The following is a 21,665-nucleotide window of genomic DNA, read 5'->3' on the forward strand; positions in this document are numbered from 1 at the left end:
ATGGTCTGATTTTAATTCATAATCAATATTATGATTTCCCAGTCAGATTTTTTTACAGCCTTTTTTTTTTGATTGGCATAGGCTGTCCCATCTGAAACAGTAGATAAGGACACTGTGCCAGACAAATATGAGGCAGAGAAAGCTAGTAACTAGAAAGCTCGAAGCATCAACTACCAACACTGTGTGAAAACCACTAGTGTTTTAAAACTATCCAGGTTGCCTTTTAGAATCATAGACTAGTTAGGGTTGGAAAGGACCTTAAGATCATCTAGTTCCAATCCCCCTGCCGTGGGCAGGGACACCTCACACTAAACCATACCACCCAAGGCTTTGTCCAGCCTGGCCTTGAACACTGCCAGGGATGGAGCATTCACCACCTCCCTGGGCAACCCATTCCAGTGCCTCAGCACCCTAACAGGAAAGAATTTCTTCCTTATATCCAATCTAAACTTCCTCTGTTCAAGTTTTAACCTGTTACCCCTTGTCCTATCACTACAGTCCCTAATGAAGTGTCCATCCCCACCATCCCTGTAGCCCACCTTCAGATACTGGAAGAATGTTAAGAGGCCTCCATGCAGCCTTCTCCAGACTGAATAGCCCCACTTTCTCAGCCTATCTTCAAACAAGAGATGCTCCAGCCCATGATCATCCTCGTGGCCCTCTTCTGGGCTTTGTCCAACAGTTCCATGTCCTTTTTATGTTGAGGACGCCAGAACTGCACACAATACTCCCAGGTGAGGTCTCACAAGAGCAGAGTAGAGGGGCAGGATCACCTCCTTCAACCTGTTGGTCATGCTCCTTTTGATGCAGCCCAGGATACAGTTGACTTTCTGGGCTGTGAGCACACACTGAAGCCAGCTCATGTTCATTTTCTTATTGACCAACACCCCCAAGTCATTCCCCTCAGGGCTGCTCTGAATCTCTTCTCTGCCCAACCTGTAGCTGTGCCTGGGATTGCTCCAACAATATTCACATATAAATTTACATATAAATATTCAGACATCTGGTCTCAGATTTTCATGTGAGATACTGTTGTGAATGCACATTTGAATTGCTTTAGTTCTTTCAAGGTTAAGCCTAAATTGGTTGGCAGAAATTGGAGGGAGGAATAGGGCAAGGGAGGAACAGGGGGGGGAGAACTGCTGCACACAGATACTCTGTAAAAATAAATGCACTTAAATAAGCATGTGCAGCTTGGTAATTGGGGGGATGCAAGGGGGCAGACGCAAAAATTCTTCCTTCTCGATGGCTTTGGTGTACCTCCTGCAATATTAGAAAACTGCCATTCTCTATCTCACATTCACAAAACTACAGCCAAGTTTCAGTTCCTGTTATAATTTATTATTTTCTGTCCCTTGCTCAGTAAGAACTATACTCTTGTTAATTTTCTATTGCAATTGAATAGTTGTCATAGTTTAAGCTCAGCCAGCAACCAAGGACCACGCAGCCACTCGCTCACTCTTTCCCCCTTTTTTCCTACCCCCGATCCCAGAGGGATGGGGAGGAGAATCGAAAGAATATAACTCCCAGAGCTTGAGGTAAGAACAGTCCAATAACTAAGGTATCACACAAAACCACTACTGCTGCCACCAATAATAATAAGGGAAGAGAATACAACTGCTCACCACCCACTGACTGATACCCAGCCCAACCCTAGCAGTGATCTAGCCCTTCCAGGTAACGGACCTGTTTATATACTGGGCATGACATGCTGTCATATGGAATACCCCTTTGGTTAGTTTGGGTCAGGTGTCCTGTCTCTGCTTCCTCCTGGCTTCTTGTGCCCCTCCTCCCTGGCAGAGCATGAGACTCCGAAAGTCCTTGATCAGACTAAACATTACTGAGCAATAACTAAAAATATTAGTGTTTTCAGTGTTGTTCCCAGGCTGAAAGTCAAAACCACAGCACTGCACCAGCTACTAAGGAGAAAAATGACTACTACTGCTGAACCCAGGACAGTAGTCATGACCTTACCTTTGGTGCAGGGAAGTAAATTGCTTTGAATCAGAATTAACAGAATTTTGTAGCACATAGTGCCTGACTATTCTGAAGATAAGAGTACCTAAGCTTTTTGATGAAGCAATGTACAGCACTAGAAGTCTATCTAGAGGAAAGAAGTATCAATCATTTTACTTTCTTGCAGGTACATACAAACTTCGATGTAACTACTTTCAAGCTGCAGGTCTGGAAGCTCTTTTTGTGTTTTCTAACACAGACCTGCCTCTGTAGATAAAGAATGAGGGAATGTTTGCTTGCTGCTTGCGTTAGCAGTAGTGTCTTTTCTCTTTTTTCTGTCAAGTTCTGTCGGGTAGCTTGAACTAAAATCAATTTTTCCCCCTTAGAGTCAGCTGACTGTACTATGTGGAAAGGCAATAGCTAAACCAAGTTAATGGAAATGTCTGTGAATACAGAATATTCATGACAGCTCTTGCTTGCTTCCTCTGAAGCGTTCAGAGAATGTCTGATGGCCTGAAGTGTCATGGGCCCACTGTGCCGAAAATAATTCACCTTTATGTTGCCAATCTAAGTCCATCTGAGCCACTTCAATCTTAGCAGTTTCATCCACTTGTTGATCATTCTGGTGTTCCTCAGTGGCCTGACTGTTGGGTACATGGGCATCTACATGGTGTACCCTCACCACCAGGTTCTGCATTTGGGCAGCAATATCTTGCCACAGTGCAGCAGCCCAGATGGGTTTACCTCTGCTTTGCCAGTTGCTCTGCTTCCATTGCTGCAAACACCCCCACAGGGCATTTGCCACCATCCATGAGTCAGTACAGAGGTAAAGTCCTGGCCACTTTTCTCATTCAGCAATGTTCAAGGCCAGCTGGATGTCTTTCACCTCAGCAAACTGACTCGATTCACCCTCTCCTGCAGCAGTTTCTACAACTTGTTGTCAGGGACACAATAGAGCTTCCTTCCATCTCCAACTCTTCCAAAGCACTGGAGGGGCCCACTGGACTAGATACTTGCCCGTACTATCCTGCACACCATGCCACTCATGGCTGTCCATCCTTGAAGAAAATCTATTGGTGGTCCTCCTATGTCGTCATCTAATCCTAGACAAGACTTGAGCTGGACCATTGCTTGGCTTCCATGATTGGACAAAATCGGGTACTCTCACGGTGGTCAGGTCATAGGTAAAACAGCATATGCAGCAACAAGGTGGTTCCCAGGAAAAGGAGCAGGGTGCTTTCAAGGATATTGAAGGGATATTCAGGATCTTTAAATCTTGCAGAGTCTGCTCCCACTGTAAATAGTCTGGTGGGGTTCCTGGGTTCAGCAGTAGCAGTCATTTTTTCTCCTTCTTGGTAGCTGGTGCAGTGCTGTGTTTTGACTTTCGGGCTGGGAACGGTGCTGATAGCACTGATGTTTTTAGTTAATGCTCAGATGTTTACTCTAATCAAGGACTTTGTGAGACTCATGCTCTGCCATGGAAGGAGGGGAGGCCGGGAGGAAGCAGAGACAGGACACCTGATCCAAACTAGCCAAAGAAGTATTCCATACCATAGAACGTCATGCCCAGGATGTAACTAAGAGTTACCTGGAAGGGGGGTTGGAGGAGGTATCAGTCGGTGCTCGGTTGGGCAGGTTGAGGTGAGTTATGGGTCAGTGGCTGGTGAAGTGTTGCATTCTCTTCACTTGTTATTTCCTTTATCATTATTATTATTAATAATAGTAGCAGTAGTGATTTATGTTATGCCTTAGTGATTAAACTGTTCTTATCTCAGCCCGTGGTAGCTACATTCTTTGGATTCTCCTTCCCAAATCTCCAGGAGTTGGGGGAGCAAGGGGGGGGGAGTGAGTGCACGAGCTCTGTGCGGGTTGGTTTAAACCACAACAGAGGTTTTAAACCATGAGCAGATGGTGTAACGGAATATCTCCTTCAGAGGCTGACCACCCAAGGAGGAAAAAAAATATGTGCAATTGCTAAACACTTTCATTATATACCTCCCAAAATATAGAGGTGATGACCACACTGGAAACACATACGAGCCCACATTCATGATCAAAGAGTCTATTGTATTACAAAACATTGCCATGAAGCAAGGCAAAACAATAACCCTACCCCAGGACCCCCGCTGATAAATGCTAAAAAAGCAAATACCAGCTGTAAGTAAGGTACAGCATGCTGAAACTCTGAGAACAAGAGCAACAACTCTGAGAAACAGTAAATCGGTCTTGTGATGAGTGACTATTAATCCAAAACAGTGAATGCTTATCACAAATATGATTAGACACATTCTGGTCAGATGTGTTGTTATCTCAACCCTTTGCACCCCACATTGGGCACCACAAACTGTAGTGGGCTAAGGGAAGCTGGCAACCCAGACCCATGCAGCTTCTCGCTCACTCCGCCCCCACCTTTTTTCCTACCCCCGCTCCCAGAGGGATGGGGAGGAGAATGGAAAGAAACTAACTCCCATGGGTTGAGATAAGAACAGTCCAGTAACTAAGGTATAGCACAAAACCACTGCTACTACCACCAATAATAATAATGATAAGGGGAATAAGAAGGGAAGAGAATATAACTGTTCACCACCCGTTGACTGATACCCAGCCCTACCTGAGCAGTGATCTAGCCCCAGTTTATATACTGGGAATGCCATGCTGTGATACGTGCTATGCTTTGGCTAGTTTGGGTCAGGTGTCCTGTCTCTGCTTCCGTCCGGCTTCCCCTCCTCCCTGGCAGAGCATGAGACTCAGAAAGTCCTTGGTCAGAGTAAGCATTACTGAGCAACAACTAAAAACATCAGTGTTATCAGTGTTGTTCCCAGGCTGAAAGTCAAAAACACAGCACTGCACCAGCTACTAAGAAGGAGAGAAATGACTGCTACTGCTGAACCCAGGACAGTGCCATGCTTGAGCACGTGCTCACGAACAGGGAAGGGCTCGTTGGAAATGTGACGCTCCAGGGCAGCCTTGGTTGCAGTGATCATGACATGGTTGGATTCAAGATCCTCAGGACAGTGAGAAGAGCACACAGCTAGCTCAATGCCCTGGACTAAAAGAGAGCAGACTTTGGCCTCTTCAGGAACCTGCTTAGTAAGGTTCCCCCCCTGCAGGGGGCTCCAAGACTGTTGGTTGATATTCAAGGATCACCTGCTCCAAGCTCAGGAGTGTTTTGTCCTGGCTAGAAGGAAGTGCAGCAAGAGGGCCAGGAGACCTCCTTGGATGGATAAGGAGCTGCTGAGGAAACTTCAAGTGAAAAAATAAGTTTATAAAAGGTGGAAGCAAGGAAAGGCAGCCTGGGATGAATACAGGGATGTTGTCTGGGAAGTTAGGGACCGGGTTAGGAAAGCTAAGGCCAAGTTAGAATTAAACTTGACTAGGGATGTGAAAGATAACAGGAAGGCATTCTATAGGTACATTGCAAATAAAAGACAGAGTAGGGACAACATGGGCCCTCTCTGGAAGCTATCAGGAGAACCGGTTACCCTGGATTTGGAGAAGGCCGAGGTTCTTAATGACTTCTTTGCCTCAGTCTTCACTGGCAAAGGCTCTGACTACACCACCCAAATCTTGGAAGGCAGACACAGGGACCATGGGAATGAACACATGAGGCCCACTGTAGGAGAGGGTCTGGTTTGAGACAATCATAAGAATCTGAACATACACAAGTCCATGGGACCTGATGAAGTCAATCCATGTGCCCTGAAGGAGCTGGCAAATGAAGTTGCTAAACCACTGGCCATCATATTCAAAAAATCACAGCAGTCAGGTGAAGTTCCTGACAACTGGAAAAAGGGAAATATAACAGCCATGTTCAAGAAGGAGATAATGGATGACCAGGGAACTACAGACCTGTCAGTCTCACCTCTCTGCCTGGCAAAATCTTGGAGCAGATTCTCCTGGAAAGGGGAAATCCTGCCTGACCAATTTGGTGGCCTTCTATGATGGGGCTACAGAAGTGATGGACAAGGGTAAAGCAGTTGATGTCATCTACCTGGACCTGCGCAAAGCGTTCGACACTGTCCCACACAACATCCTTGTCTCTAAACTGGGGAGACATGAATTTGATAGATGGACCACTCGGTGGATAAAGAGCTGGCTGGATGGCTATATGCAAAGAGTTGTGGTCAATGGCTCAATGTCCGGCTGGAGACCAGCAACGAGTGGTGTCCCTCAGCGATCATTGTCGGTGACATGGACAGTGGGATTGAGTGTGACCTCAGCAAGTTTGTCAACGACAGCAAGCTGTGTGGCTCGTTTGATACACTGGAAGGAAGGAATGCCATCCAGAGGGACCTTGACACACTTCTGAGGTGGGCTGATGCCAGCTTCATGAAGTTCAACTAAACCAAGCGCGAGGTCCTGCACCTGGGTTGGCGTAATCCCAGGCACAGCTACAGGCTGGATGGAGAATTGATTCAGGGCACCCCTGCAGAAAGGGAGTTGGGGATGTTGGTTGATAAGAAACTTAACATGAGCCAGCTTCAGTGTGTGCTTGCAGCTCAGAAACCGTGTAAGGATGGTGAGGCACTGGAATGGGTTGCCCAAGGAATTTGTGAATGCTCCATCACTGGTGGTGTTCAAGGCCAGATTGGACAGAGCCTTGGGTTGACTTAGTTTGGTGCGAGGTGTTCCTGCCCATAGCAGAGGGGTTGGAACTAGATGATTTTAAGGTCATTTCCAACCCTAACTATTCTATGATTCTATTTGTTTCAGAATTAAATCTAGATTAGTTTTAATTCTTTTCTGCTTCCACCCTTGGTCAACATAAGGAAACAGAGATCACAATTTTCAAACAAGGGAGAAAAAAAACAGAAAGCTTCCTGAGGCATGGAAAGCAAAATTGGTAAAGAACATAAAGTTAAAACCACTATTAAACATAGATTAAAAGTCTGCTCTCACTTGATAACCAGAAAATACAGGAATAAACCTCTCAATCAGATTACACCTGGAATTTACAGTACATTCAAGAACATTTACTCTTAACTAAGTAGTTATAAACTGAAATAACATCCATTCTCCATTAAATTGATGAGCATCACATTAGTGTGGTATCAGCTACTGCAAATGGACTTTTCAAGATGAATGGATTTAATTTTTCAAGGTAATCAAAATAGCACAGTACTGATACTTGGGCAGATTCATATGATGTGCACTGTAATGAAGCAGAAGGATTTTTCTAACAGCTGAAATTATTCTTCTGAATTATCACCAAGCTAGGTAAGCCTCGAGAACACCATTTGGTCCTTTGAAATTTGGTAAGCATACAATTAAATGCCCTACATCTCCTTTACATTGACTACTTGAACTTTGTATTTGCATCAGCCTAAGGCTATAGTGGAAGGTTATAGATTAATAATCAAAATGCAGTTTTCCTATTACATCTTATTTAGATGGGTGAGCAATTGCTGCACAGGAAGAGGTCTGTGGCATGGTGTTTTATTTTTTTTTTAGCAATAGTAATCTTTCTTCCACTGATTACTTCTAACTTCTCTGCAAACTTAAATTTCAGAAGAATATAGTCTACACTTTTATGTGAACAAGAACCTCATGACTGTCAGTATTTTATGTATAACTCTGCAGTGTGAACACCTTAGTAAATTAAATGCACTTAAGAGGACCCATCAGACTTTCTGTAAAGTCTGTAGGTCCATTTACATCACTGCATACGCTAAGAGAGGTGTCACAAAATAAGCTGGACTTCAAGTCTGTTTTGGGTTATTTTTCAGTTTGGGTTGGTGTCAGCACCCCTTTTAGCTTCTTGAGATCAATATTAAAGACTAAATGTCAACTAAAAAAAGAGTTCTAATACAGCTCAGGTGATCACATTTTCTTCTCCCCACATACAGAATGCTCTTCTGTTTATAGTACCACCTTTACCATACCTACTTCAGTTGCAACTCTTTGTAACTGAGAATACTCAGTGTTTATTTGATTATTCACAGGAGTCACAATGGCCCAGTTAAAGCACTGAACACCATCAGTAAATTACTGAAACATTATTAAGCGTAGTAGTGTATTACTTGCAACAAATACTGAAATCAAGACATGTAAGTTTTTCACAATACAACTTTGTAAAGGGATACCTTCTTGATAGAGCAGAAGACCTTTACAGTAAGGGCAACTCTTGAAGAACAGTCACCAGTGACTGAAAGATGCTGCTGTGAGGAGCCTGAATTAATGCAATCTCAGAACTGAAACAACTAGGCTAATGTTGTATACCTCTTAACTTCAGCCAAAAGGTTACCACTAATCATAGAACAGTTAGGGTTTGAAGGGACCTTAATATCACCTACTTCCAACTCTCCTGGCAAGGGCAGGGGTGCCTCACACTAGACCATGTTGCCCAAGGCTCTGCCAAACCTGGCCTTGAACACTGCCAGCAATGGAGCATTTACCACTTCTCTGAGCAACCTGTGCCAGCACCTCACTACAATCATCACAGTAAAGAACTTCTTCCTGAGCTTTCCCTGTTTCAGTTTAAACCCATCACAACCTGTCCTACTGCTACAGTCCCTAATGAAGAGTCCCTCTCCAGCATCCTTACAGACCCCCTTCAGGTACTGGAAGCTGCTCTGAGGTCTCCACACAGCTTCCCTTCTCCAGGCTGAACAGCCCCAGCCTTCTCAGTCTGTCTTCATATGGGAGGTGCTCCAATCCCTAATCATTCTTGTGGCCCTCATCTGCACTTGCTCCAACAGCTCCACAGCCTTCTTATGCTGGGAACACCAGAACTGCACACAGTACTCCAAGTAGGGTCTCACAAGAGCAGAGCAGAGGGGCAGGATCATCATCTTTGACCTGCTGGTCACACTCCTTTTGATTCAGCCCAGTATATATATATATTAAATATATTCCTGAAAAGAGGAATTTTTAAAGTAAAGTGTCAAGTTCAGAGCACACACTGTTTTCCAAGGAGGTAGATCCTACTACTTAATTAAAACACCTGTTCTCTGCTTTAATCTTTACAGATTAAGATGCCTTCCTTGGGAAATACATCAGGATAAAGAAGCAGTATGTGACAATAATTTTGTAAAAAGCAACCTGAAGTTTTAATAAATTCAAAGAGAGATTCACTAGATGAGAATGCCACAGCATAAGAGGTCAATACTGAAATACAGATCAAACAGAATTTATTCTTGCTTGTTTTAGAGTCTATAACAAGGATGTTCAGCAACACTCAAATACCAATGCCTACCCAAGCACATGGAAACACTTAAGTGAGTTTGTCTCTCCAACCTAACTGGTAAAAGTGAATAACTATCTGAGCAATACTAAACAAATCACACTTTATATTTGTAAAAAGTAGAGGCATCTTCCAAATTCCTCACTTCAACAGGGAAAGAAAACTCATTAGCGAAGCAGCTTACCAACCAACATCTGTGCAGAGTTCCTTAACACTCTAACTAAATGTTTAGATAACTAACTCTACATGGTAATTATTTAAGGTCATATTTTTGCTTTGTTATATGTTATTTCTACCAATTAAAAGCATGTAAAAAGGAACTGGAGAACTTAGTGTCTTAAGTTCAAACAAAAGTGCAAACTATTGGAAAAGTAACAAATCCCACTACATTTAGTATGTTTCCAGGTCAACAAAGCTTTTTGTCAAGTACAATACTAATGTTCACCTCTTCATGAACTGCATTATTGTAACCACAAGTTGTCAAGTGTCATGTTCATTTTTGCAAAGTTTTTAAAACTAGAAACATTCCTGTAGGAAGTCAGGCTGAATCAGGCTTTGAATGGGATACAAATCCTAACAGAAAGTCATAATTATCTTGGGATTTAATCATCTTCATTTACAAGATTATTAATTACAAGTTTTGTTATCTTCTGAATGAATTCAGATATCTTTGTGTTTTCTCCATATAAAAGGGACATGGCTGCAGCCTTCCTGTGCCCATTTAGTCTTACCTTAGTTTCAGACTTTTACATGTGGCACATTGTTATCTAACTGCAACATCATCTTACAGCAATTTCAGCCTCTCTGTTTCTAAAATGTCTACCATCTACACAGTCTCTTTGTACACAAGATAGTTACAGCCACTGGAAAAGTAAGAGCTACAAGGCAAAAGAAATATATTATACACCAACTGCTTTTATTTAATTTCAGAAACCGTTCACAAGATGGTAGAAAAAAAAAAAAACCAACCAAAAACCAAACTTACAACCACTTCTAATTTACTCTTCCATTGTTCCCAGTCAGCTCTAAACCCATTATGTGCAAAGCCCGTTTACCATGCATCTAAGGTAATAGATACAGGCTATGAAATTCTTTATTCTACTTGTAGCAGCTTATGCAGGTGCAGCCAAATACCAAGCCTCAGGACAAATTGTACACAAACTTTACAATGTAGAGTTTGAATTTAAGAATGAAACTTAAATTCTACACAAAACTGGTAAAAATCAAGCACAGATATGACGCCAAACATAAAACCCATGTGAAAAGGAGTCTTGTCTTCCTTTCAAGTGCTTTATTCTGCTACACACTCAAAATGAAAATGTAAGCTTGTGGTTAGTTTAAATTACACTCTGTAGATACTATAGACCAATTTAAAAGTTACACATACAGCAACAGATGTCCATTGGTTCATCTGGATTACTTATACAATCCAGCTGGATTGTTAAAAACAAGTCAGGCAAAATTTGAAATAAAATCCTTGTGTAGCTTTTTACACAAACGTTTACTGATGGGCACACTGTACCCCAGGTCCATGATGGCTGCTTTCTTCATCAGAACTATCATTATAAGCTTCACGTCTCTGGCCACCACCTGAGCCACGAGTGGTATCAAATTCCTGAAGATCTACCTCTTCTGCATCACCAATTACATTGGGAAATTCTGGTCTAGCTGGCAGAAGATCTTCAAGTTCCTGCCCCAAAAGAAGAAGTGTATTCAGTACTGCACATACAATTGCTGTAACAAAGCTGCCAGTTCCCCACAACTTCAAGACTTCCCCTCACTGTAGGTTTGATTTAGAAACAATAAGCCGATATAAAACCTGACAGGTATACTTATTTAAAAGTACCACAAGTATTTGTATCAACTGGAAGACACCACTTAAGGAAAACGCACAGCTCCATGTATCATCAACACAAGGTGGACTCAGTAAATACAGTTGCATTCTGAAAATTCATCACAGAGCAGCAGGAGGATTCTTCCTCCTGCCCTTGTTTGCCTAGCATCTGTACAGCTTCTAAAACACAGCTTCCATAAATCAACATTTCAATGGGTATGTTCAAGTTATGTGTTGCCCATAAACTATGGTGAAAGAATACTTGCATCTAAATTTAAGCACTGAAAGCAAGCATGTGAGGTATCCCACACACGCTTTGCACACACTGTCAAATAAGACCACAGTATCTGTGCCTGTAAAACTACTTACTGAAAGCTTTTCTGGGCTAATCCAGTTATTTTCGGGAAACTGAACATCAAATTTAATGTAAAGATCGCCCTTCTCAAAAGGATTGCGATACTGTGGCATTCCTTCACCTCTGACTACACGAACACAACCTGCAATTCAAAGAGAAGTAAGCAAGTGAGAGCTCTTCAGAACAATTCTTTATACAATTTTCTTCATTTCTCTAGTCTAGGTTCAGTTAACAGGACAAAAAGAATGGAATTAAGTTTTAAAGAATCACAAAAGCATGGTCAAAGAAGTCCTTATCAGGTCAAGCTTACCTGGTTCAATTACTTTTCCAGGAGGATATTTAACCACAATTTGACGTCCATCAAGGTGCTTAAACGTGAACTGAAATCCACACAGTGCTTCAACTAGTCCTATCTTGTGTGTCATATGCAAGTCATTCCCATCCCGCTGGAACACCTACAACACAAAAATCTGGGGATTCATTTTCTACTACCATAATCATATCCCCATGAGATTCATTATTTAGGATTATTATTTATTCTTAAAATTCAGAGCCAGAGCAACAGCCTTTGTACAAAGTTAACTTGATTCTGTTAATTCAAATAGCACAGCATTCTTGGGAAGTTTCTGCCTGATCCTTGTCATCCAAGACAAAGCAAGCCATACTACATACTATGAGGTTCAAACAAGGAGGCCAGTACAGCAGCAGTGCTCTCTTAGCCCCAAGATCTTCCATACAAGCAATCTATGAACAAAAATTAGAACAGTTTGACATTACTTGCCCTTCACTGGAGTACAAAATCCACGTTTGTTTCTCAACATCTAACTAGTTATCATTCATATCTACTTCACCTACAGCAGGGCTTTGATCAATTATTCCACAGTTGTCATAAGCAGTCTTTTTAAGCTGTATCACTCCGGAGTCTTAATCAGAGTAAATCTAAACTTTATCCACTGGCAGAACCATGACTCCCACATTCAAGGGAAATTAAGAACACTGAAAGCTTCACTAAAAGTCAGACTAACTTAACTCAATATGACAGGTTAGGGTATTTTTCAGAACTGTTAATATTGTAAACCTAGATGTAGTTCAGTAGAAGACTAAAACAGAAGTAGCATCTACCATCTGGATTCTGATGCCATCATGAACCTTTCACTGTTCTGTATGTTTACAGATGGTTTCTCCCTTATCAGTCAAAAATCAACTGTGATGACATATTTCAACCCATATTACAGAAGAGAGAAGAAAGAAATGCGTAAAGAGCTATGCAAAACTAACAGACAAATTAGCAGTCTTTGACACAGGTCTGAAAAGCTTACAAAATACCTAATTTTCAGATAACCAACACGATATCCTTAATTCATGACTGAAATTTAAATTTGCACTCAATGCTATTCTTTGCCACAACAAAATTTCCCAACACCACCATTCTGTTCAACATTTTTTTTCCAGAGTATAACACAATTTCTTATTTCATCATAGTTATACCTGGCCTTTCTAAACAAAAGCATCAGAAAAGCAGGAAAAAAAAACCAAACAGCAGTCACCTCAACTCTGCCCTAAGGGGGTCTTAACACAGGAAAAGGTAATTTCCAGTACTTAATTCAAAAGTGCTGTGTATATACTACGTAATATAGTAAGCATAAGCCTTAACAAACTAGTATAAAATAATCAGGCTTCCTTGTTCAGTTAGGCGAATCAGTAACATCACCACTCTGTGATGTATTTCCAGAACCACAATAGCAGAGACAGAAAGGACCATCTGGGGATTTTAAAAGAAGTTCTTTGCCATGTCACAAGACACCAAAAACAAAGCAACACTTAGCATTTGTTAGTGTCACAAGCAAAACACATTGAAGGTAGTATCCTGAATGGCTCTTCACAATGCTCACTGTATCAAAGTCAACCTGAGATGATCTGAGAAAGCTACCTTTCATTAGCATGAGGAAACACCAGAATCTGCATGCACTCTGGCTATAGACTTGCAAAGTTTTTCTGGCTCACCATGAAAACCATGTTACTAGCTATAAATCTATTAAAAGCTATTCACCATCTCTCCCATAGCTGCCGCTATATTAATTATTTTAAAGGAACATTCATCTACATTAATATTGAGGACTAGGATAAAAGGCATTTAAAATACAAACTCAAAAGCATTACCTCATTCTCCTTTTCTTGGAGTAAGAGGACAATATCACCTGGTTCCACACCTGGAGCCTGATCTGCTTCTCCACTGAATGTAATTCTTTGCCCATGCTTCATGCCTTTGTCTACATGGACTTCAAGTATTTTTACCTCTTTGATCACCTTCTTCCCTTCACATTTTTTACAGCGGTCTTTTTCATTAATTACTTCACCTAAAGAATGACAAATTTTGCATTTGGAGATTTCCACATAATTGCATCTGATTCTGGAAAGAAACTTTTATAGTAGGCCAAGGAATTCATGCAACATGCAACACAACTAGTGATTCAGATGTTTTCTGAATTCCTCACAAGAGGAAAGCCAAGCTCAATTTACCCAGTCTGGGAGAGGGGGAATTAAAAAACAAATGGAGTGAGGGGGAAGAAATACAAAGATATACTAAGTTTGAAAAGTGAGAATGCTTTAGAGAAAGGCAAAACAAGACTTTGCCTACTGCTTCTAGTATTCCTTAAGTCTGAATTTAATTCCAGTATCCTTACCATTCAACTTACAGTTCTTAAAAAACAAACACCTACTTTTCCATTAATTCTTATGCTAGAGGATGACAGCTACAAAAGAAAGGATGAAACCAAAACCAAATTGAAGCACCTCCCCTCCCCCTTAAAAGTCACAATAAATTCAAAGTTCTTTCAATGAATTTAAGAAGCTTAGTTCCAGTTTTGTTAACAGTCAAAAAAGGATTACCAGGCTCTGTTCACTGATAGTCCCGTTTTCCAGTATATCACCACCACGTACTATGGAGATGCAGTTAACAGAAGTAGAGAGGCTTGCATACAAAATGGGGGCAAGATCCGTGGTCAAATCAGTTTCATGCAAAAGCATAATATTAAAGTTTTCCCATGGAAGAGATCTAACATTTTCTGACACATAATGAAGTTGACTTTCATACTCTTAAAACTGAACAATTTTTCACACAGTCTGTCACCTCTAGCAAGGCAATTACTTTTTCCAAACTGAAGAATGACTACCAGAACAGTGTAAATTCTCTGTTCTACCTCATCTTTATTTTTCAAGTAAGCAATTGGCTTTCTACAGCGTAACCAAAATATGAGGCTATATGCACCATACAGTTTCAGTACATATCCAACACTGCTTTAAGTGCCAGAAGTAGATGCACTCCACTTAAAACATTAAACCTGCCAGCTTAAACCACCTTCCTGTGAAACAAAGTATTACATTATGATGCAGTTGAAACTACTAAATACGCAGGTTAGTTATGTAAACTGCGAAAAAAAGACAAAGACAACATCTTCTATGAAATATTTTGAGCAGTCACAAAACACAACTCTAACTTCTGAGTAGTGTGAAGAGTAAAATCACCCTCAATGCAGCAAATGACAGAAGATGTAAAAAAGGAATTGCACAGTGCAGATCATGTGCTGAATTAGCTCCCCCAAACACAACCAAAAAAGTATATTCTTGATTTGAAGAAATTAAAATCCAATTTAGGTTTCCATTTTCAAGCTTAAACTTGTCCCTAGGTGATAGGAGACTACAAAAAGATAAAAAAAATGTCTAAAATAAAATTCTGGGGTTTACTGCAACAGTAATAGCAATAAGTAATATTAATACCTAAGTGGTTTTAACCCTTGCTGTTCAAGCTTCCAGAGTGCTTTTCAATATGTTAAAAACTGTAATTCTTGCTGTTGTTCTAAGTAAAATGGCTTCTCCATGTTGACATCAGACTGAGACCTAACTGATAAGATGGGAGCAACATGGCCCTGGATATATTCCTCCTGAGATTTAACAAGGAGGTTGAATCCAAGTAAATGTATTTAGTAACACAGAATAGCTTGTCCTACCTTCTCCATTGCAGTCAGAACATACAGACTGCATCTGCTGAACCATTCCAGGAGCCAGCTGTCTGATCATGATACGTACACCTCTACCCCGGCAAGCATTACATTTCTGAACGGCTCCAGCCTTCCCTCCCTGCCTAGAATAGAAAGCACCAGTTGCATGAAAAGTAACTTCCCATTGCCCCAAAATACAGGACCAAAAAACCCCTACATCAGTAGGTTAAACATGCCTAATAGTACTGCCAAGTATAATTTAGGTTCTTTCCTCCGTGCTTCCCCCCCCCCAGAAAAGGCCCTTGAATAGTTCCATCAACAGTACCACTCAAGCTCAACAGTTTTCTGTTTCAAAAGCAGGCTTCACGGAGTTAAATACCAACAGAGATCTGAAATAGGATATGCTTCATTACACTATATGAAAACAAAGTAACCAGAGAACTCAAAAGTATAAACAAACTTACCCGTTACATGCACTACAAAGGACATTCTTGCTAAGTTGTAGTTTAGTTGTCTTTCCATTATACAGGTCTTCTAAAGAGACTCTACAAAATAAAGCATTTCTCCTACATTATCACTTAACAACTTACTTTCCCCATGTAATAAGAATAGTTGCCTAGGACAAATTTAAAAAAAAAAACAGATTTTCTTCATAAAAAAGACTGCATCTGCTATTAAAATAGAATTTTAAAGCACCATTTCAGCTTTCACAAGGAGTCATTAAAAACTATTGCATACATACAAATATATGTATGTAATTCTGAACATAGTTTCAGAAGAAACCAGACAGGATTGCTTGTGCTTTTCAACAGGATACCACCTGATCTAGCAATTTTGGGTTTATTAGTCACAGTTGGGTTTTTTTGTTTGTTTTACCATGCAGGCTAGAAAACCACTGCTCTAAGACAGTCCTGACAATATTTATAGGATGCATACAAAGAATACATACAGAATACTTACTATTGTGTTGGGCTTTCCATGAGACAGTTTAGAAGGGAGGGCTTAGCATGTCTCTATGGCCACTCAACTCTTTAGATCTGTTCATGATTTTTTTTGTTTTTCTACAAGCTCTTGAATACACTATCAAACTCCAATAACATTCCTATATTGATAGACATTTACGAGCCCATTTAGTATTTCTCTTAAATCAGTTTGTTAGTGGATAGAAATTTCAACTCCATGTATTGAGAAAAGGTTGTTTGTAAACACCAATGCCAGGTGGCAACAAAACTAAAGCTAATTAATAAGAGAGCATGCAGTGCTAACTACTGAACTAAGCAAGCATGTGAACGTTAATAGACTTTACCAAGCATGGCTTGACAATCACAGAAAAGATAAAGCTTTACTCAGAAATAACTTAGAAAGGCCCTGATCAGCAGGCAAAAAAACCAATCATGACCATAAGCAGAGATCTACAAAACCCAATCAGACGTGATATTCAAGCATGGCTCTAAGAAAATCCCCAACAACAAAAAACCCAAACCAAACCAGCCAGACATGCTTTTCCATTAATTATGCAATTATACTTCAGTTCCAGCTGGTATTATGCTATAAATGCACGTCAACTTAAGTACTTCCAGAGCCTTAGCACCTCTGCTTTCCTAAGACTCCAGCTATGAGTAATACCTGATTGCTGTATACTTTTTCAGATCACAATTTCTGAACATAATTAAGGAGCAAACCCAAGAAAATAATGCTAACAATGTATATACAGACTAATAACCAGGCAAAGTATTCAGTATTCTGTAAGGATAAATAAGTTACTCAAGTTGACTGCCTTCTGGGCTACACACAACACGCAGGTCTGAAAAGCAGGTCCAGACCACAGGTTATCTGAACTATGAAGCATATAAACAATATAATTAGCAGAGTCAAGTACTGATTAAGAAAGCCTGAAATTACAAATTGCAGCATCAAGATACTCACTTGAGTGGATGCATCATATCTTCTCCTCTTCTTCTACCATTACGACTTCTGCTCTGACCACCCATGAAATTGAACAATCCACCACCAAAGATATGGGAGAAAATATCGTCCATTCCACTGCTTCCACCGCTACCTTCTCGAAGGCCTTGTTCTCCATATCTATCATATAACTCACGTTTCTCTGGATTTGACAATACTTCATAGGCAAAACTTATTTCTTTGAACTAGGAGAGGAAGAGAGTCAAAACAGGGCATGATAACTTAGAACTTCAAGAGAGCATTTTACTTCCGTTTCTTGCCCAGCATGAACACCCATTTCGGAAGGTATACAACAGAGCAGTTTTCTACCTTCGTTCTAATATGCAAGACTGAAAAGTCAAACTTGGGCTTACTGTGTTACCTCTTCTAAAATAAATCATTTTATGGCAAAACTTCGTTGACTTTTTTTTCCTGTGCCTAGCACAAGACAGTTTTCTTACAAAGAACAACAAAAAAATCCAAGTAGAAAATCCCCAAGTACACAATACTGCAGCCTAACAGTTGTGCAACCTACTAAAATGTGTATTTATATGCTTGTCCTCAGACCAAATTAGTAACTTTTTAGTCATCTCTGCTCACCTCTAAGCAACCATTAGATATCAGCTCTGTTAGAGAATCAGCTGAGTCAACTTAATAGGGTTTTTTTAATTACTATTAGCAATAACAAATCTAATTCAACCTCCCCACATATCTAATTTGTTTTATGCTGCAGCAGTTTCTAGAACCTCAACACATACATTCTTCCATGTCAGAAAAACTTGGAAAACTGGCTGTCTTTCCCAAATACCTATGTAGATGCCAATGCCAACCAACATCATCTCAGCAGATGAAGACAGACAATTTTCCCTCAGCAACCAATTTGACTCAGTCACCTGCTGCATTTTTTCACAAGGTATGCTGGTAGATTTTGAGGTTGGGAAGAAATAGACAAGACTGCATTCCCTCTCACAGTTATTTTCAACAACTGCTAACACCACATGTATTTGGTTCCTTGGATGCTATTGTAATAGCAAGTGAAAAGAGTTAAAAAAAAAAAAAAGTCTTACTTTGTCTCCTGCATTTGGATTCTTATCAGGATGGTATTCCTTGGCCAGCTTCCTGTATGCCTAGTTGAAAGAGGTACAAAAGTAGTTTAAATACTGATTAATCAGTACTTTTCTGACTACTCAGTGGTGTCTTCATGAAGAAAGAAAATTCTAATAAAGCAAAGTGAGAAAATTTGCATTTTGAAATCATTCATACATTGAAATGCTGACATACATAAAAAATTCTGACATTTTTATATGCATAAATTAGTTGCACTTGCATTTAAACACAACTACATCACATAATAGCTAGAAGTAGTTTTCCTGCTTATCTTCATTAACTTTTAGGAAGAATCACACTGGACTTTCATGAAAATTACTCTACAGAAGCTACTCAAAATCTACAATACAATTTATGTTTCAACCCATTTGGCTCACCTCAATCACAGCAACACACTAACAACAAAATGGCTGCCTCAGTTCCTCACTGAACCCTATCAGTCAATCCTCATAACATGCATTTTATTCTTCCTTACCTATCAATAACTGAAGATTTATTCTCACTTTGAACTAAGTATACGAGTTAAATGTGCAGAAGCGTACAGATCACTGCTTTTATTTAACTTCATTGTTGTAAAGCAGTAGGAAGAACTGTAGCTCAGTCCCCAGAAGAGATTTTTCAGAATCTCTTTTTTGACCAGTTCTTTGACTCTCAGGACCATCGCTTTCTCCACAGCAGTACTTCATCCATTTTGCTTATGCTTTAGGGGATCAAAGCAAATAACAAGATAGACAAAGGCTTTTCCTACATTTTGAGTTTATGGCAGCAAAGACCTCACCTCTTCCCTCCCTCCACCTCAACACCCCCCAGTAGCAAGCAGCAGACAGATACTAATAAATTACATGGTATATGCTCTAGTTTTTAGATCACACATATAAAAAAAGCTACACTGATGAAATTGTGAACTGAAACACTGGTTCTTACAACAGATCTTAGAATGGATTTTTCAAAAATTCTATTTCTATAGAACTGAGCACATAAACTATCTCTTTAGAACTGCAACATTAAGAAGGCTTTAGACAAAAAGCTTGACAAAGCTTCCATTTTGTACTGGAACAAGTAAGATTCATTTTTTATCTTCATAGTTACTTCTCTTTATTAATCATCTTGAAATACTCTGTACTTCTGCATGCATTCAAGAAATAAAGTTTTATAAGGAACTAATAAAACCCCAGAACATTGCAGTTACAAGCCAAGTATTCTAAATCATGGTAAACACCAAAACCAAAACTTATAGGTCTTACAGGACAAATTTCCTGTCAGTAACAAAACATAATCTCCCACAAACGTACATATTCTGTAATAAAAATGTGTTTCCCCACATATTTAAGGATTCTGTACAATAAAAACCAAACAACCTGCACGAAACCCTAAAAATTAAAGTGAAAACCTACATATCATTATCTAATCAGTTAAAAAGGAGTTTACATGCTGATCTTTAAAAGCAAGCACTCGTGTCTTTGCTGATAACAGCATTTCAATTCAGAAAAATTGCTAAGACTAACCATGCCCAAAAGGAAGCTACCATTAACCAGAAACAGCCTACACTGGCACAATATAACAACTTCAATAAAAGTTAAAACTCACTAACTCTTTTGACTGACCTATTAACTATTTGTTTTCACTTTTCTATACTGTTATATAGAATATATATAGAATAGATTAACTTCTTGCCATTGCAAGCAGTCAGAAACCTTCCATTCCTTGGTATGGCTAATCTATAGCAAATTAGTATTGAGAAGTGCAAGTTATCCGAGTGGAAAATTGCTGCCAGGTTTTCATTATTACAGGATACGGATACCTTCAAGAGAATTTAGCAAGGAGAAGAAAAAAAATTCTACTTGATTGTGTTTATTATACAGCACCATCCTCTCACTGCATGCCTTCCACCTATTTCAACACTGCTATTGCCCGTGCCTGCACGAATTAGGCTGTCACACGCATGACTGGTAACGCACAGTTGTTAATATCAGCACCACCCATCAGCGGAAGCAGGTCACTGCTACTAAACTGCCTAGTTAATTCTCCTCCCTCACGTGTAAATGGCCATTAAGTCTTCCCAGAAAAAAAGTTGTTTCTACACTACAGAAGGGAATGGACGCAGTGAATTGTTGTTCTGATGCCCCGGGTCCAAGTTCTCACCTCGCTCCTTTGTTTACCTTACCGAGTCGCTTTCGCAAGGGAGGTATCAAATACACGAGCAAAAAGAAAACCAACAGAGGCCTACACATGGAGCAGACAATGGCTCCACTACTCACGAGGTTTTATACGCCCAGCCTTCACTGCTTGGGAAAGGATGCGGCACTGCGGGGACGGGGCAAGCAGCGCCCGAAGCCAAGCGGGCCCCCGCGGTGCCGGGCGAGGGGCACGGGCGGGCCCCGCTGCCTCCTCTCCTGCCGGTTCTCTCTCCTCCAGGCGTTGCCCGCGGCCTACACCTCTCCGCCGGGGCCTGCCGTCCGCCAGGACCCAGCAGCCCCACGGCGCGGCCTACCTCGGCTGGCTGCAGCGGCCCCAGGCGCCTTCCTCCGGCGGCGCACCCTCACCCCCGCAGGCCTCAGTTGGGCGGACCGCCGCTTTCGGACCCCTCTCCCCGCGGCCGGGGCTGTCGCTCGTCCCCGCTCACCAGGTCGGCCCTGGGGCCGCCCACTTCAGCTGCCCCGTGGGACCCTGCCCGGCGACGAGCCCACCCTCCCCGCAGTGCTGCCGCCCGGGCGCCGCCACCGCCCGTTCCCCGCACCTTCTTGAGCTCGTTGTCGGAGGCCCCAGGCGGCACCCCTAGGATGTCGTAGAGCTTCGTGTCGGCCACATTCGCCATGACAACAGCGGGCGACGGGCGCGGGCCGGAATGAGCCTGCAAGCGACGACGGCGAGACCGAGAGCAGGACGAAAACCGCCGAACGTCACACGCAAACGCCTCACGTCACCACGCCGCGACGCGGGAGGAGCCAGCCCGCCCGTCCTCTTCACCTTTCGGTGGTGCGGCCCCACCGGCTCGGCCCACTTTGGACACCTGACCCAGTTCCGGCGCGGTGCGGCAGGGGGCGCTTAGGGAGCCCAGGGATTGGCGTTACTACCGGTAACGGCCGCGCCTGGAGGCTGCAGTGGCTGCGGGGAGAGTGATTCGGAGAAATCTCCAGAAACTCGCCAACAAAGTTTAAATTGACAAGAAGGAATTCTTTATTGCGGCGTCGGGAGAAAGGGGAATCGCTCCTCCCAGCCGAACCCCAAACAGACTGTGGTTATATTGTTGCTTAATGTACATATTCATTAACCGCATACATATTCACT

General features: G+C 41.4%; 1 protein-coding gene across 1 annotated transcript; it reads right to left on the minus strand.

Moving 5' to 3' along the window:
- Window positions 1-10,034: 10,034 nt before the first annotated feature.
- DNAJA2 (DnaJ heat shock protein family (Hsp40) member A2) lies at window positions 10,035-21,310 on the minus strand. The gene is made up of 9 exons (XM_005141670.3): window positions 21,115-21,310; window positions 18,338-18,397; window positions 17,253-17,476; window positions 15,791-15,871; window positions 15,336-15,469; window positions 13,489-13,685; window positions 11,639-11,783; window positions 11,343-11,470; window positions 10,035-10,829 (listed from the first exon to the last, which is right to left on the minus strand). Exons 1-9 carry the CDS (start codon window positions 21,190-21,192, stop codon window positions 10,641-10,643), a joined length of 1,236 nt encoding a protein of 411 aa, XP_005141727.1. The 5' UTR covers window positions 21,193-21,310; the 3' UTR covers window positions 10,035-10,640.
- Window positions 21,311-21,665: the final 355 nt, after the last annotated feature.

Source organism: Melopsittacus undulatus, chromosome Z (genome assembly GCF_012275295.1).
Source record: "Melopsittacus undulatus isolate bMelUnd1 chromosome Z, bMelUnd1.mat.Z, whole genome shotgun sequence".
NCBI classification, from domain to species: Eukaryota; Metazoa; Chordata; class Aves; order Psittaciformes; family Psittaculidae; genus Melopsittacus; species Melopsittacus undulatus.